Source organism: Gracilinanus agilis, chromosome 5 (genome assembly GCF_016433145.1).
Source record: "Gracilinanus agilis isolate LMUSP501 chromosome 5, AgileGrace, whole genome shotgun sequence".
In the NCBI taxonomy this organism is placed as follows: Eukaryota; Metazoa; Chordata; class Mammalia; order Didelphimorphia; family Didelphidae; genus Gracilinanus; species Gracilinanus agilis.
In genome coordinates this window covers 131,266,187-131,279,085 of record NC_058134.1, presented here as the reverse complement: position 1 = coordinate 131,279,085, position 12,899 = coordinate 131,266,187, and the positions used below count along the sequence as shown (strand labels likewise).

General features: G+C 35.3%; 1 protein-coding gene across 1 annotated transcript in view; it reads right to left on the bottom strand.

The window, feature by feature from the left end:
- The window catches only part of AASS (aminoadipate-semialdehyde synthase), a 69,300-nt gene extending 56,612 nt beyond the window's left edge, over positions 1-12,688 (bottom strand). Inside the window, exons 1-7 of the mRNA XM_044679995.1 lie at positions 12,467-12,688; positions 6,487-6,663; positions 4,283-4,367; positions 3,406-3,473; positions 3,165-3,311; positions 1,413-1,491; positions 510-637 (exon numbers count right to left, since the gene is read on the bottom strand). Of these exons, the coding sequence (XP_044535930.1) occupies positions 510-637; positions 1,413-1,491; positions 3,165-3,311; positions 3,406-3,473; positions 4,283-4,367; positions 6,487-6,663; positions 12,467-12,679 (897 nt within the window). The 5' untranslated portion in view covers positions 12,680-12,688. The remainder of the gene's footprint in view (positions 1-509; positions 638-1,412; positions 1,492-3,164; positions 3,312-3,405; positions 3,474-4,282; positions 4,368-6,486; positions 6,664-12,466) is intronic.
- Between the last annotated feature and the right edge of the window lie 211 nt (positions 12,689-12,899).

Below are 12,899 nucleotides of genomic sequence, written 5' to 3'. Positions count from 1 at the left end.
ACTGGGGATGTGTTTGCATTGGCCCAAATACTTTATTTTTAACTCCATGCCCTTCATCATCAATAGCATGAATTTGGAAGCTGGCTGACTGAGATTAGGAGTACAGTCAGTAACTATGGAACAGACTTATCTGCATAGGGATCAAACCCATGACAATAACTATGTCATGAATTCCGTGCTTAAAGTTAACCAGCTCAGTAAGACCACAGAAGGCTACAGTCCAAGGTAAGATGGTACAATCCTGAGATAAAAAGAAAGGATCAGATAAAGTAATTGTGACAGAGCCCTGCAAACAGAAGCCCCAGAAAATATACCAAGGAAAATTGCAGCATTCCTAAAGCTAACTGGTTACTCCTAAAGAACTCAGGAGTTTATCACATTTTAATTAATTGATAATGGAGACCTAAAATGAATTGACATACTCCTACCAATTCTTACTTTAAACTGCCTATTTCATAGTAAAAGCAAACCATTTCCAGAGCCAAGAAAGAAGAGATTACAATACTCACATCAGTGTTAAAGCGAGATGTGTAGAGGTGAGGATGCTTGTCATATTCTGCAGGGTCATACACCCCATCTCTTTTCCTGACAAGGTGATGATGTCGACTTAACACTGTCCCATACACTTTCCTGAGATCTAGCAGGAAAAAGGGGGAGGAGGGAATAAAGGAAATAACAATAGCAGGTCTATGACTTAAATAATAAAATGTCATGACACTATCTTTTAAAAAAAACCCATAACAAATATACAGAAGGTACATTTGGCTAGTATAGTACAGAGGTACCAGACTTGAAGAACAGAAAATCTGTCAAGGAAATATGGGAAATATTTGGCAAATAATTATATTATCCTATTAAAATTGTTCTAAAGTAGTAGTTTTAATTTTTTTCAAATTGTGGATAGGAGAGGGAACAATTTTTTTGGTCCAAAAAAGTTATGTGTTGAATGTTTTCCTCATGAAAAATTAATAGTTTATTCTAATTCTTATATGCATGATGAGCTCTAGAATTTCTTCCCTTTCATATTAAATATAGGGGAAAGGGAGATTTACAGGAACTAAGTAATATGGTGACCTAAAAAAAGTTGAAAACCCCCAATATAATGGAGAGTGAAAGCACTATAGTCAGGAATACCTGGGTTCAAGTCCCATCTCTCACACAAACTATCTGGGTAACCCTGAGTAAATCATAGACTCTCCATGCCAGAGACAACTCTCTAAAATTCAGAGTCATAAATCATATGTTGATATGCTGAAATCACAGCTCTAGTAAAAAGAGAAAAAGAAGGAGAAGAAGAAAAAAAGTAGAGCTGGAGAAGAGAAGGAGAAAGAGGAGGCAAAAGGAGAAAAAGATGTGAAGAGGAAAAGGAAGGAAAAGGAAGAGAAAGAGAAGGAGAAGTAATACTCTATTACCTCCATTTTGGGAAACTTCTCTTAACTCATGTGGCTCCACAAACTCACAAGGGAGCTCATTGAAGATCTCCTGGGCACCCTGTTAGTGACAACATGAGCATCAATTAGATAAGGCAAGTGGGATCAAAACTAGCAATGAACATGCAAGATTCCATAAAAAAAAATACAAGGATGAGTACAAGTTTATGTTGCCTGAATATTTTTTTTAAATTTTTTATAAACCCTAATATCTTTATATGTATCCTTCTATATTAATTTTATTTGTTACAGGGCTAGGCAATGGGGGTTAAGTGACTTGCCCAGGGTCACACAGCTAGGAAGTGTCTGAGGCCAGATTTGAACCTAGGACCTCCTGTTTCTAGGCCTGGCTCTCAATCCACTGAGCCATCCAGCTGCCCCCTGCCTGAATATTTTAACATTTCATTTCCATTCCTGTAACCAAAACTATATCATGGCAGCTAAGTGGTGTAATGGATAAGAGCACTAGACCTGGAATCATAAAAAAAACTGAGTTCAAATTTTGCCTCAGATACTACCTAGCTGAGTGACCTTAGGAAAGTCACTTAACCATTATCTGCCTCATTTTCCTCCTACCTCCTAAAGTGGCCACAAGGACTAAATGATCCATTGCAAACTTTATAGCACTATATAAATGCTAGCTATTAATACTATTATCAATATCTTATTAAAGGATGCAAGCCAGATTTCATTCTAATATGTTCAAAAATACACCTCAGATATTTTATGATAATCATGAAAATTGTCAAGTGAGTGAATACAATAAACAGCCCTTTCAAGTTCCCCTCCAGTGTTTTGTTTTGTTTTGTTTTTCCAGGTAGAAATAACAAGACTTGCACGGTTATCCCAGAGAGAAGCAGTGATGTCATGATTTTTTAAACTCAAGTTTATTTGAGGAAAGGACTACTTGTAATTAGAAAGAGTAAAGATTAAGCTTTTCCTGGGAAATCTAAAATCTCTTCCTCATATGTTTTCTTTTAAAACACCCACGAAGGAAAAAAATATTAACTCCATTTCCCAGAGGAGAAATGTGTACATAAATGTCACAAGAATCACACTTGACACCAGAGAGATAGCTTTCTTCTTGGCCACTTCTCCAGCTTGTAGCCCTTAGAAATGAATGCTTCAATGTAATTACTAACAGTGTTACTGGTATGCTAGTAAAACTAGAAAGGCTCTGTGCCCTACTAATGATATATAAAATAATGTAACATAGACCTGAAATATTTTGGAAACTTGAAACAAAACCAGAAAGAAATAAAAATTAGGGATAATGTTGAATGAATGAATTGTAAATATTCCAATCTATATCTATCTATTCTATCTAAAATTGAAAATATTTCTAAGAGAAAGTTACCATGAAAAATGAGAAAGTAGAATCCTTTGGCTATAACATCAAAATTCATCTAATTATAATCATAAATTTATACAGTACTTACTATGTACCAGGTGATGTGCTTTGCTATTAGTATGTCATTTGATCCTCACAATAGCTCTGAGAAGTAGGTGCTATTATTATCCCTATTTTACAGATGAAGAAACCGAGGCAAGTGAATGGCTTGCAGAGGATTACCAAGCTAATAAGTATTTGAGGCCAGATATGAATTCAGGTTTCCTGATTCTGAGCCAGAAGTTCTATCCATTGCACCACCTGGTTGTCTAAGGTAGGACACAAGTTAAAGACACTAAGACATATTTCAACCATATTTCACTTCAAAGACTATTAATATTTACCTTAGACACATTACCAGTGCCAGTGAACACAAATGTTAAAGGTCCTATAGACTTGGGCATCAATCCCAGAGAAATTTCATAGCCAGCATCACGTACAGCTTGCACAGCCTGACTGCTATTCCTGTAGTTATGGGCCATACCAATATGCTGAAAACAAATAGAATATTTCACATAAACCTATACACAGAAACATTTTATTTTCACAAAATGTGAAGAGGAATTCTGAAGAAAAATAACTCACCATAAAAGGTGTGTGATGTCCCAGCGCAAGGAACCTTAAGCCCATTCCATGTAAAATGTTGATCATCCCTGTTTCAGAATTAGATTAAAAAAAAAAGATAGGAAGATCAAATTTTTGTTTGTAACAACAGTTTTCCTCACTAGCTCCTAGCATTAGCATCTTATACAGTGTTTAGTAAATATCTGTTGTGTTGAAATGCATTTTACTACAAATTCACAATAAAAAATACTAGATTTATTACAAATCCAGTATTTGTGTATTGCAATAGATTTCGTTAGAGTAAAACAAAATAATTTCGGTGGTTGTTTGTGGTCATAATAGGTGTTACCTTGCACACCTAAAAATATGAAAAGAGTTTCTTAAATGAGGGGCCATTCATAAGAGGCAGAACTTCTTTGGAAAGAGAAAGTTCCCTGGTCAAGGGAAAAAATGTGGTAAAAAGAGGGAAAATATTCTATTTCTTTGCAAAAGGCATATAAAATGCAATTGACATGGCCTTTATAAAAGCCTTCCTAATTTGGAAAAAATAAGACTCTCTAATAATAGCATAAGACTTATCACTGAAAACATTGCCAATGTGTCAAGCCCCAAAGGTGGCAAAGATCTAATTCTAGTATTCTTCAATAAAGAGGTTTCTCTATATATTTATGTTTTATTTAGATTCATACACAAGTGTTTGCATGTTGTCTCCGTCATTAGACTGTAAGCTCCTTGGGGGCAGGGATGATTTTTGCTTTACTCTATGCCCAGAGTTTATCCCAGCGCCTGGCACATAGCAGGGGCTTAATTAAAAGATTGATGAGTTGTTGACATACACATATGCATATTCATCAATATAGAAAGTTTCAAGTATTCTTGCAAACCCTGGTATACATACCTGCCACACCTGCCCATTGCCCAAAGGCCACCACACGTGTTCCTTTATGATCAACCATTTTCTCATAATCAATAAGTCGGATTTCCTAAAAAAAAATTGCTCAGTCAAAACTTTTGACTCCAATTTAATGACCAACCCACAAAAATGGATAACTCAAGAGTTTACTTTTTTCTTCATAAAATATTCCTGGACCTACTAATATAAACTTTAGTCAAGCTAGCCTCATGAAAGGTTTTTAGAAAGTGCCAGGTCCCGGAACAACCATAGTAGAGATCACATTTCAGTTTAAATGTGATAAATCACACCCACTTGGTACAAGAAAAGATAATAGATCTAAAAGTAACATCTCAGTAGTCAACATTCTAATAACCAAGTAAATCAAAAAGAAAATGTTCTTCCTAAGTTCATTAACGAAAGCATGAAATAGCTAACATTTCTTATCTTAAAAATAGGAAAGTCTAGTAAAAATACCCTAAATAAAGTCTCACCAAATAATTTGATTTTTGTCATTAATCTAATATCGTCATATGGCATATAATTTCCATAGCAATAGCATGGAATAGGATAATGGATTGTTTTTTTCACCCAACTCTCTCTTTTTTATCCTTTTTTCCTTTTCTCTTTTAGTAAAACATTCCTATCTCTAATTTAAGATCTTTCTAAATGTGTAAAAAATATCTGAAATACAAAACACTTGTTGGAACAATCCAGTTTTATTGCTTTGATGGAATATAGCAATTCAAATTCACTACTAATAAAATGTTGATGAGGGGTTATACCAGTACTGCTTTAATGCTTATAAAAATAAGCATACTCTTTACAAATCGGTAAATTTTGAGTGCTTTACAGATCAAATCGCTTACCATCTGTGGGGAGTGGGGAGGGAAGGAAGAAAGGGAGACAATTTGAATCACGTAATTTCAGATAACTTATGTGGAAACTTGTAAGTGGTAAAAGAAAATATCTTTACAAAGTAAAAATAAAGTTAAAATAAAAAACGAATGCATGAATTTCTAGTGCCTTAAAAGACCACATTTCTTTAGAAGATAATCATAATCATAATCATCAAATTTACATAGCACTAACTTTGGGCCAGGCACTATAGTAAGTATTTTACAAATATAATCTCATTTGATCCTCACAACTTTGTAAGGTAGGTGATCGTACAGGAATGCCTCATTTCATTGGCCTTCACTTTATTGTGCTTCACAGATTTTGCATTTTTAGCACATAGTAGGCACTTAAGAAATACTTGTTGACTGACCTACCAAAGCTCTAGAATTCTAATATTCTGATTACTAGCATCTGATCAGTAGACTATGGAATTTGGCCATAAAGGAATTATCTTTTATAATCATAAAGACAAGAAAGCAATAAGCCCTCCTTTTTAATGATACAATTAATCCTCAATACATGAGACAATAACTGAAAAATATATTCCAGAATAATAGGAGTGTATTTCTTTTTTTCTATGTACTAATAAAAGAAGCAAATTTCCTAGACATACTACTCAGTATTTTCATATTGTTCTAAGATTAACTTTATCTTAAATTCAAAGTGCATGCTGCAAAATTATAAAGGAGAAGCATGGCCCGAAAGAAGAGAGATTAGAAGACAACTTTTCCCACTCTTTTATAGTGGTTGGCAATCCTTGGATATAGAACCCCATAGATCTTTGAATTTTTTTCTGCATTTTGACTGTTTTCACTGTTTTTCTCTTCTTCCTCTTTATCTTATTAAAGTATTTTTTAATTATATGGAATCGATTTCTGGGAAGGGAAGAAAGGGATTCAGGGGGAAAATTAGAAAATATACAATAGATATCCATTAAATTTATATTTTATTGTTACTCAATTGTGTCTGACTTTGTGGCCCCTTTTTGTTTTTTGTTTTTGTTTTTTGCCAAAGAAACTGGAGTGGTTTGTCGTTTCTTTCTCCAACTCATTTCACAGATGAGAAAACTGAGAAAAAGAGAGTTAATTAACTTGTCCAGGATCACACAGTTAGTAAGTGTCTGATGGCAGATATGAACCTAAGTTCTTCCTGACTCCAGTCCTGGCCCATATCCACTATGCCATCTAACTGCCCTAAAATTTATTTAGGCAATCTAAAAAGATAAGAATACAATGAATTTCGGCAGTATAAAACATCTATAACATTTATTGTCAAAAGAAAAAGATTTACCTGTTTGAGTTACTAATTACCTGTCTCAGAATTTCATCCAACAAGCCCATATTTGCTTCCTGAGCCTTGATTGTGTGAGAGAAGAATGCATAAGTCTTCTTAGGCATTAATTTTTCTTCTGGTGGCCTCTTCACTCCCACAATGAGGCAAGCCTCAGAAATATCTTCCTGAAGAATGCCACCAGCTTTGACATATTCCTGTGAAGATAAATTTTGTGGAAATGAATTACATTTCTTTGTTGAATGATATTTTTTCCTTAATTGGGAGAAAATCAAAATGCTATCATTGAAGCAGTGGCAATGTAAGTGAAGGTTTCTAGGTTCAAACAGATACAAACAAATGGGAGAATGACTATTTCTTAGGTTATTATGTAAAGCAATAAATAATGTTGTCTATAAATGTTCCAGACAAGACACAGCCTGTTGTGGTGAAAGGCAAATAGATGTAATTTAAAAAGCACCAAGTTACTTATGAAAAAGAACTCTATCCACATCCAAAGATAGAACTGTGGGAGCAGAAAAACACAGAAGAAAAACAACTGCTTGACCAGATGGGTCGATGGGGATATGACTGGGGATGTAGACTCTAAAACAATCACCCCAGTGCAAATATCAATAATATGGAAATAAGTCTTGATCAATGACACATGTAAAACCCAGTGGAATTGCACATTGGCTATGGGAGGGGGGTGAGAAAAGGGGTCAAAAGGGGGTTCCAACATTTAATAGATGTGTGGCCTTGGTCAAGTCATTTATCTTCTGTGCCTCAGTATGCTTAGCTGTCAAATAGGTAGTACTGCTTATTCTACCTATTTCACAAAGTGGTAGAAAGGAAAGAGCTTCATGTGAACTTCAAATGTGGCAACAGGATCTTCCTTTGTCATTATTAGGAACAATCAGCAAACTAATTTCAATTTAAGAAGGGTCTTCTATGATTGGGACGGCAGTCTACAAAAGCATGGACATTGAGTCTCATCTGTGAAATAATGTTGATGTGACATTTAAATGCAGCTGTGAAAGGACACAAAAATCTATATTTGTACTTTGGCTTAATGCAAAGAAATATTAGTACTGTACTGGCCAAGATCTTGTGGTTTGAAGTAGGGGTCAGTCGGTGGTACAGTAAGGACCTAGAAGCTGGAAGACCTTAGATCACAATGGACATCAGACACTCATGTGACTATGTGACCCTAGGGAAGGCACTTTATTGCCTCCATTTCCTTATGTGCAAAGAGGAGATTTTAAAAAGCACTTGTCTTCCAGGGTTGTTTGGAGGATCAGATGAGATAATAGTTGCAAACCTCAAAGAGTTCTAATATTAGCTACTATTATTATGGTGCCTTCCTAGGTAAGGGAAGTTCATTATCTACAATATGCTTTCAGTACTTATAAAATCATAAATGTAATAATGGGAAAGAGCCTCAATGACTATATAGCCCAACCATCCTTATTTTTAAAATGAAAGATCTGAGGCTTAGGGAGGCTAAGTGATTTCTCATGGTTTGTTATTATTATTATTATGGTTAATTAGAAGCTGATTCGCTTCTCAAAATATTTACTAAGCACCTACTAAGTGCAAGAAATTGTGCTTTAGCAATCTGAAGGGTATAAATTATATAAAGTCATAGACTGCAAAGGGAATTTAGAGATCACTGAATCCAACTTTTTCATTTTACATATGAAAAAACTGAAGTCTATTGAAGGAAATGAATTTGCTAAGATCTCACATCTCACAGTAAGAAAACCACCTAGTCTAGCTCTAACTACACTTGGATCCTTTTGCAAAGATGGATCTGACATGGTCCTCCCCTAGAGGAATTTATATTTGTGGTTCTGTTGTTCAGTCATGTCTGACTCTTCGTGGCCCCAATTAGGGTTTACTTGGCAAAGATACTGAAGTGGTTTGACATTTCCTTCTCCAGCTCTTTTTAGAAACGAGGAAAGTGAGGCAAACAGGTTTAAGTGGCTTACTGAGGGTCGCATAGCTAGTAAGTTTCTGAGGCTGGATTTGAACTCAGATCTTCCTGATTCCAGGCTCAATGTCACCTAGCTGCCCCAATTTATAATGTACTAGGATTGAATATGACAAATCATATGAACAAATGGATAGAATACGAAGCACTATATTCATCATGGCATAAGGCTGATTCTTTTACTTTTTAAAGAGAAATATTTCCCATTTTTTTATTCTAAGCAAAGATCTTAATTCTTGTCATCAACAGATCTGAGCAGTTGAACTACTTCTTTTTATACCAAGTTGTCATTCTATATGCTGGAGAGTCCATAGTTTTCACTGATCAGAAAGCAGGAAGGGTTATATTTTTTTAACTTCCAACCAATGTGTCCTTCCCAAGAGAAGCAAGGATTTACTGTGAAATTTGGATCCACTCTTTTCATGGGAATTCAGAGGATAGAGAGAATGGTTTTGGCTAGCATGATCAAGAATGGCTTTATGGAGGAGGTGACATTTGAGCTGAAATATAAACAACAAATAAGCCTTTGAAAGAGAGATGAGTGGGGATGGTAGTCCAAGAAGAAGAGAACAATAAAAACAAAAGTCAAGCACAGGGTATATTTAGGGAAGGCAAATAATTCAGTTTTGCTGGAATGTGACCTACTGGAAAAGCAAATTGGGGCCAGATTGTAGAGAGCCTCAAATGTTACAATTTTGTCTACCTTACCAAGCAACTACTGGTGAATTATTGAGGATGCTCAGTGAGAACAGTGCTTTAGTTAGGTAGAACAACCTAAGAACATTATAAAGAATGAACTGGAGAGACAAAAAACTTTGGATAGCAAGATAGGTTAGTATGCCATTGCAATTGAAAAAGTCAGAAGAAACATGCTAAGATTGAAAACGCAAAGTTATAAACACATCCCAAAGAAACGAACTTATCATAAGATGCTACATGGTATCATTATTTATTTTATTATTGTCAGTGACTTGAGACCCAAGACTGTCTTATACTTCTTTTAATTTTCTTGCATCAGATATGTTGTAAACACTCAAAAAATGTTTACAGTGGATATTCCAACTTTGCAACTAAACATAAATCTTCAGAAACCTTTATGTCCGAAATTTATAAGCTCAAGGGAAAATAATTAAAAGATATCATTTTTATGCTGATCCAAGATGAAGAATTGTCATCTCTTCAGTTCATTGTTAGAGAGTCCACCTCCACTTTCATCCCTATAATCCAAGATGTTTGAACTATTTTGAATTATGGACACTTTTGGCATTTTGGCTAAACCAGTATATATATATAATCTATGAAAATATTTTATTTTCAACTCCAATTCACAAAAGCTGACTAGTTACTTGGTTTTTTCTTGCACAAATGTATATTCTTAAAAAGTTGCAAGTAAACTAAATTGTTGCAGAAATCAAATTATAAGTTCATTAACAGAGCTCACCACTCAAAGAAATACCACAGTGAATCCTAACAGTAAACAGAAAGATCAGATTTGCTATGCCAATAATTCATCCCATCAATATTAAAGGTCAGGACTATCTCCATTTCTCACAGCGACTTAAGGCTTACACTCAAAGTTCTTTCCAAACCCTTTCAAACTATATCCTGTAACTCCTTCCCCTTAGAATGAGTTCCATATATTTACCATTCATTTCTTTTCATGTGTCCTAAACTTATCTGACTTGAATTTCAGAGTGACCCTTAGCTTAGCATTTCAAGAGAGCATGATTAAGTCCATATGTATCTAAGTCTCCTCTTCACCTCTTGAATCCTAAGCTTCCTTCAAGGCTCGAAGATGCATCTCCTATGGGAAGCCTTTAATGAGCTTGCTTTTTTTATAATGTCCCATTCATCTTAAGATTACTGTGTGTTTGCTTTTCTGAATAAATAGACCCTCACCGTAGAAAGTAAGCTCTACTTAGAAGAGGTTGTCTCATTTCTGATTTTTGTGCTTCAGCTACCTAGGACAGCACCCAAAGGAATGCTGAACAAGTATTTGTCAATTTGAATTGCTGATTTAATTGAAATTGTGATGATTGTTTTATAAATTTTAGTATCTCTATTGGACCTTTGCTGATCCAAGATGAACAGTCCTCACCTTTTCAGTCAGTTGTCCTATAGCACCTTCTACCTCCACTTTGATCCATTCAATCCAAGTGATTTTAACCATTTTTGTATTATGGAACTTTTTCACATTGACTAAACCTATGAATTCCTGCTCAGAATTATGCTTTCAAAGGCATAAATAAATTAAATAGAATTTTTAAGGAAACTAAGTATGTTTTAAAAGAAAACAGTTATCAGGGCAGTCAGGTTTCTCAGTGGTTAGAGAGTCAGGTCCAGAAACAGGAGGGCCTGGATTCAAATTTGACCTCAAACACTTCCTGGCTGTGTAACCCTGAGCAAGTCACTTAACCCCAATTGCCTAGCTCTTGCCACTCTTCTTCCTTGGAACCAATACTTAGTATTGCTTCTAAGACAGAAAGTAAGGGTTTAAAAAAATACAGTTATAAAAAATTTTTTTAAAGGTCACAGACTACAGATCAAGGAAGTTTCCCATTCTTTTAAGTGTCTTTTTTCTGGGCATTCTTTCATTCTATTATATCCCTCCTAAGATCTATTATATCTCATTCTCCAAATATTGCTCAAAGTATTCTGGGAGTAAGTATATGATATTATTCTATAAGTAGAGAATATGATCTTCTATAACCTTTTTCTAAATAAAAGATACCTTTTGTGCCATGTGGTTATCACTTCTTTATTATCTATTTTCTAGGTTCACATTTTCTTTTCTTTTTATTCTTATCCCAATACATTATTACTTATCTAAAAGATAACATGACATGCCAAGTAGATAGAGCTGGTCTCAAAGCCAAGAAGACTTGGGGTTCAAGTTCCGTTTCTGATATGTACTAACAACATGATCATGGACAAATCACGACTCCACGCTCTAGACAACTCTCTAAGTCTATAAGTTGCAGAAAAGATGCCAGTTGGCACTGGTGGAAGGAGTTCCTCACTAGGAGCTCCTTACATCAAGGAAATCATAGGAAGTCATATTATTTGGCTATGACCATTGGTGGTTAGAGCAAGGTCCTCAAGAGGACAAGTTCAGAGGTTAAGACTTTATTCAAGCTGGCTAGCTTTTGTTTTTTCAAGGCCATAGACCACAGCAATCTTATAGTTAAGCCCTATGGACCACCAAGAGAATCAGGCAAGAAAAAGTGACCAACTTAAAATTAGCCCATCTCCAATTTTCAATAAGCAATTTCCAAAGAGCATGATGAACAAATGGCAGATGTTTATGTCACTTTACCTAATAACCTATAGCTACCTTGCTACTGGTTAAAAGTAATTAGATAGGCAAAAATAATGGTAAGAAATTTATGTAGAGTTATATCCAATATTAATTTTCTTTCCAAACTTCAAAATGCCACATATATATTAGATCTTGTTATTTTTAATTAGAGCAAAAGAATAATTCCAGATTATTGGGGGGGAAGTGTTGCTAAAAAACAAAATCTTGGGGGCAGGTAGGTGGCTCAGCCTGAGAGTGAGACTCAGAGATGGAAGGTCCTGGGTTCAAATTTTGACCTCAGACACTTCCTAGCTGTGTGACTCTGAGCAAGTCACTTAACCCTCTATTTCTTAGCTCTTACCACACTTCTGCCTTAGAACCAATACACAATATTGATTCTATGACAGAGGGCAAGGGTTAAAAAAAAATCCTGGTTTTACTCAGATTCCTTTTTGTCTTTCACCTGCACTTTTTCTTTCTTTCATTCTTTTACACCCTTACCTTCTGTCTTAGAATCAATTCAAAGACAGAAGAGTGGTAAGGGCAAGTCAAATGGGGTCTGAGGCCAGATTTGAACTCAGGAAGAGGAGTCTTCCTGACTCCAATCTGGCACTCTATCCACTCTCCACCCAGCAGCCCCATGAAATAATTTATGTAAGGCATATCAGAAAACCCAAAACACCAAACAATTGTAAGCTATCATTATTTTTATAATTATGTTAACACTTACCTTATCATGAATAGCTCTCCGATTTGAAGGTTGAACAAGCACCTTATATCCCAAATTGGTGATTCCTTTGATGTGCTTTGGGGCTAAAGGTGCCCTCCTTTCCCACGCATTTACATCTTCTCGCCTGAGTGCCAGCACAGCCTTATGATGGAGGCGTTTTAAATGGCTGATTGCTAGCCTACATCGTTTGTTCCTGAGCAGTTGCAACATCATGAAAACTGGGGAAACCTAGTGATGGTAAATACAATAGAATAAAAGAGAACAAGCAAGAGCAGCAAGAGCAGATACTAGTCCATTTTAATCTCCTTTGAAATCTGCAATAAAATAGGATGAACGCATGAAGACATATTTGAACAATATGCATTCAATGGATTTAGACTGTCATGTTTATCCAAGGAGGCAATCAATCTTTTTCTTTAAGCATTTATTAAGT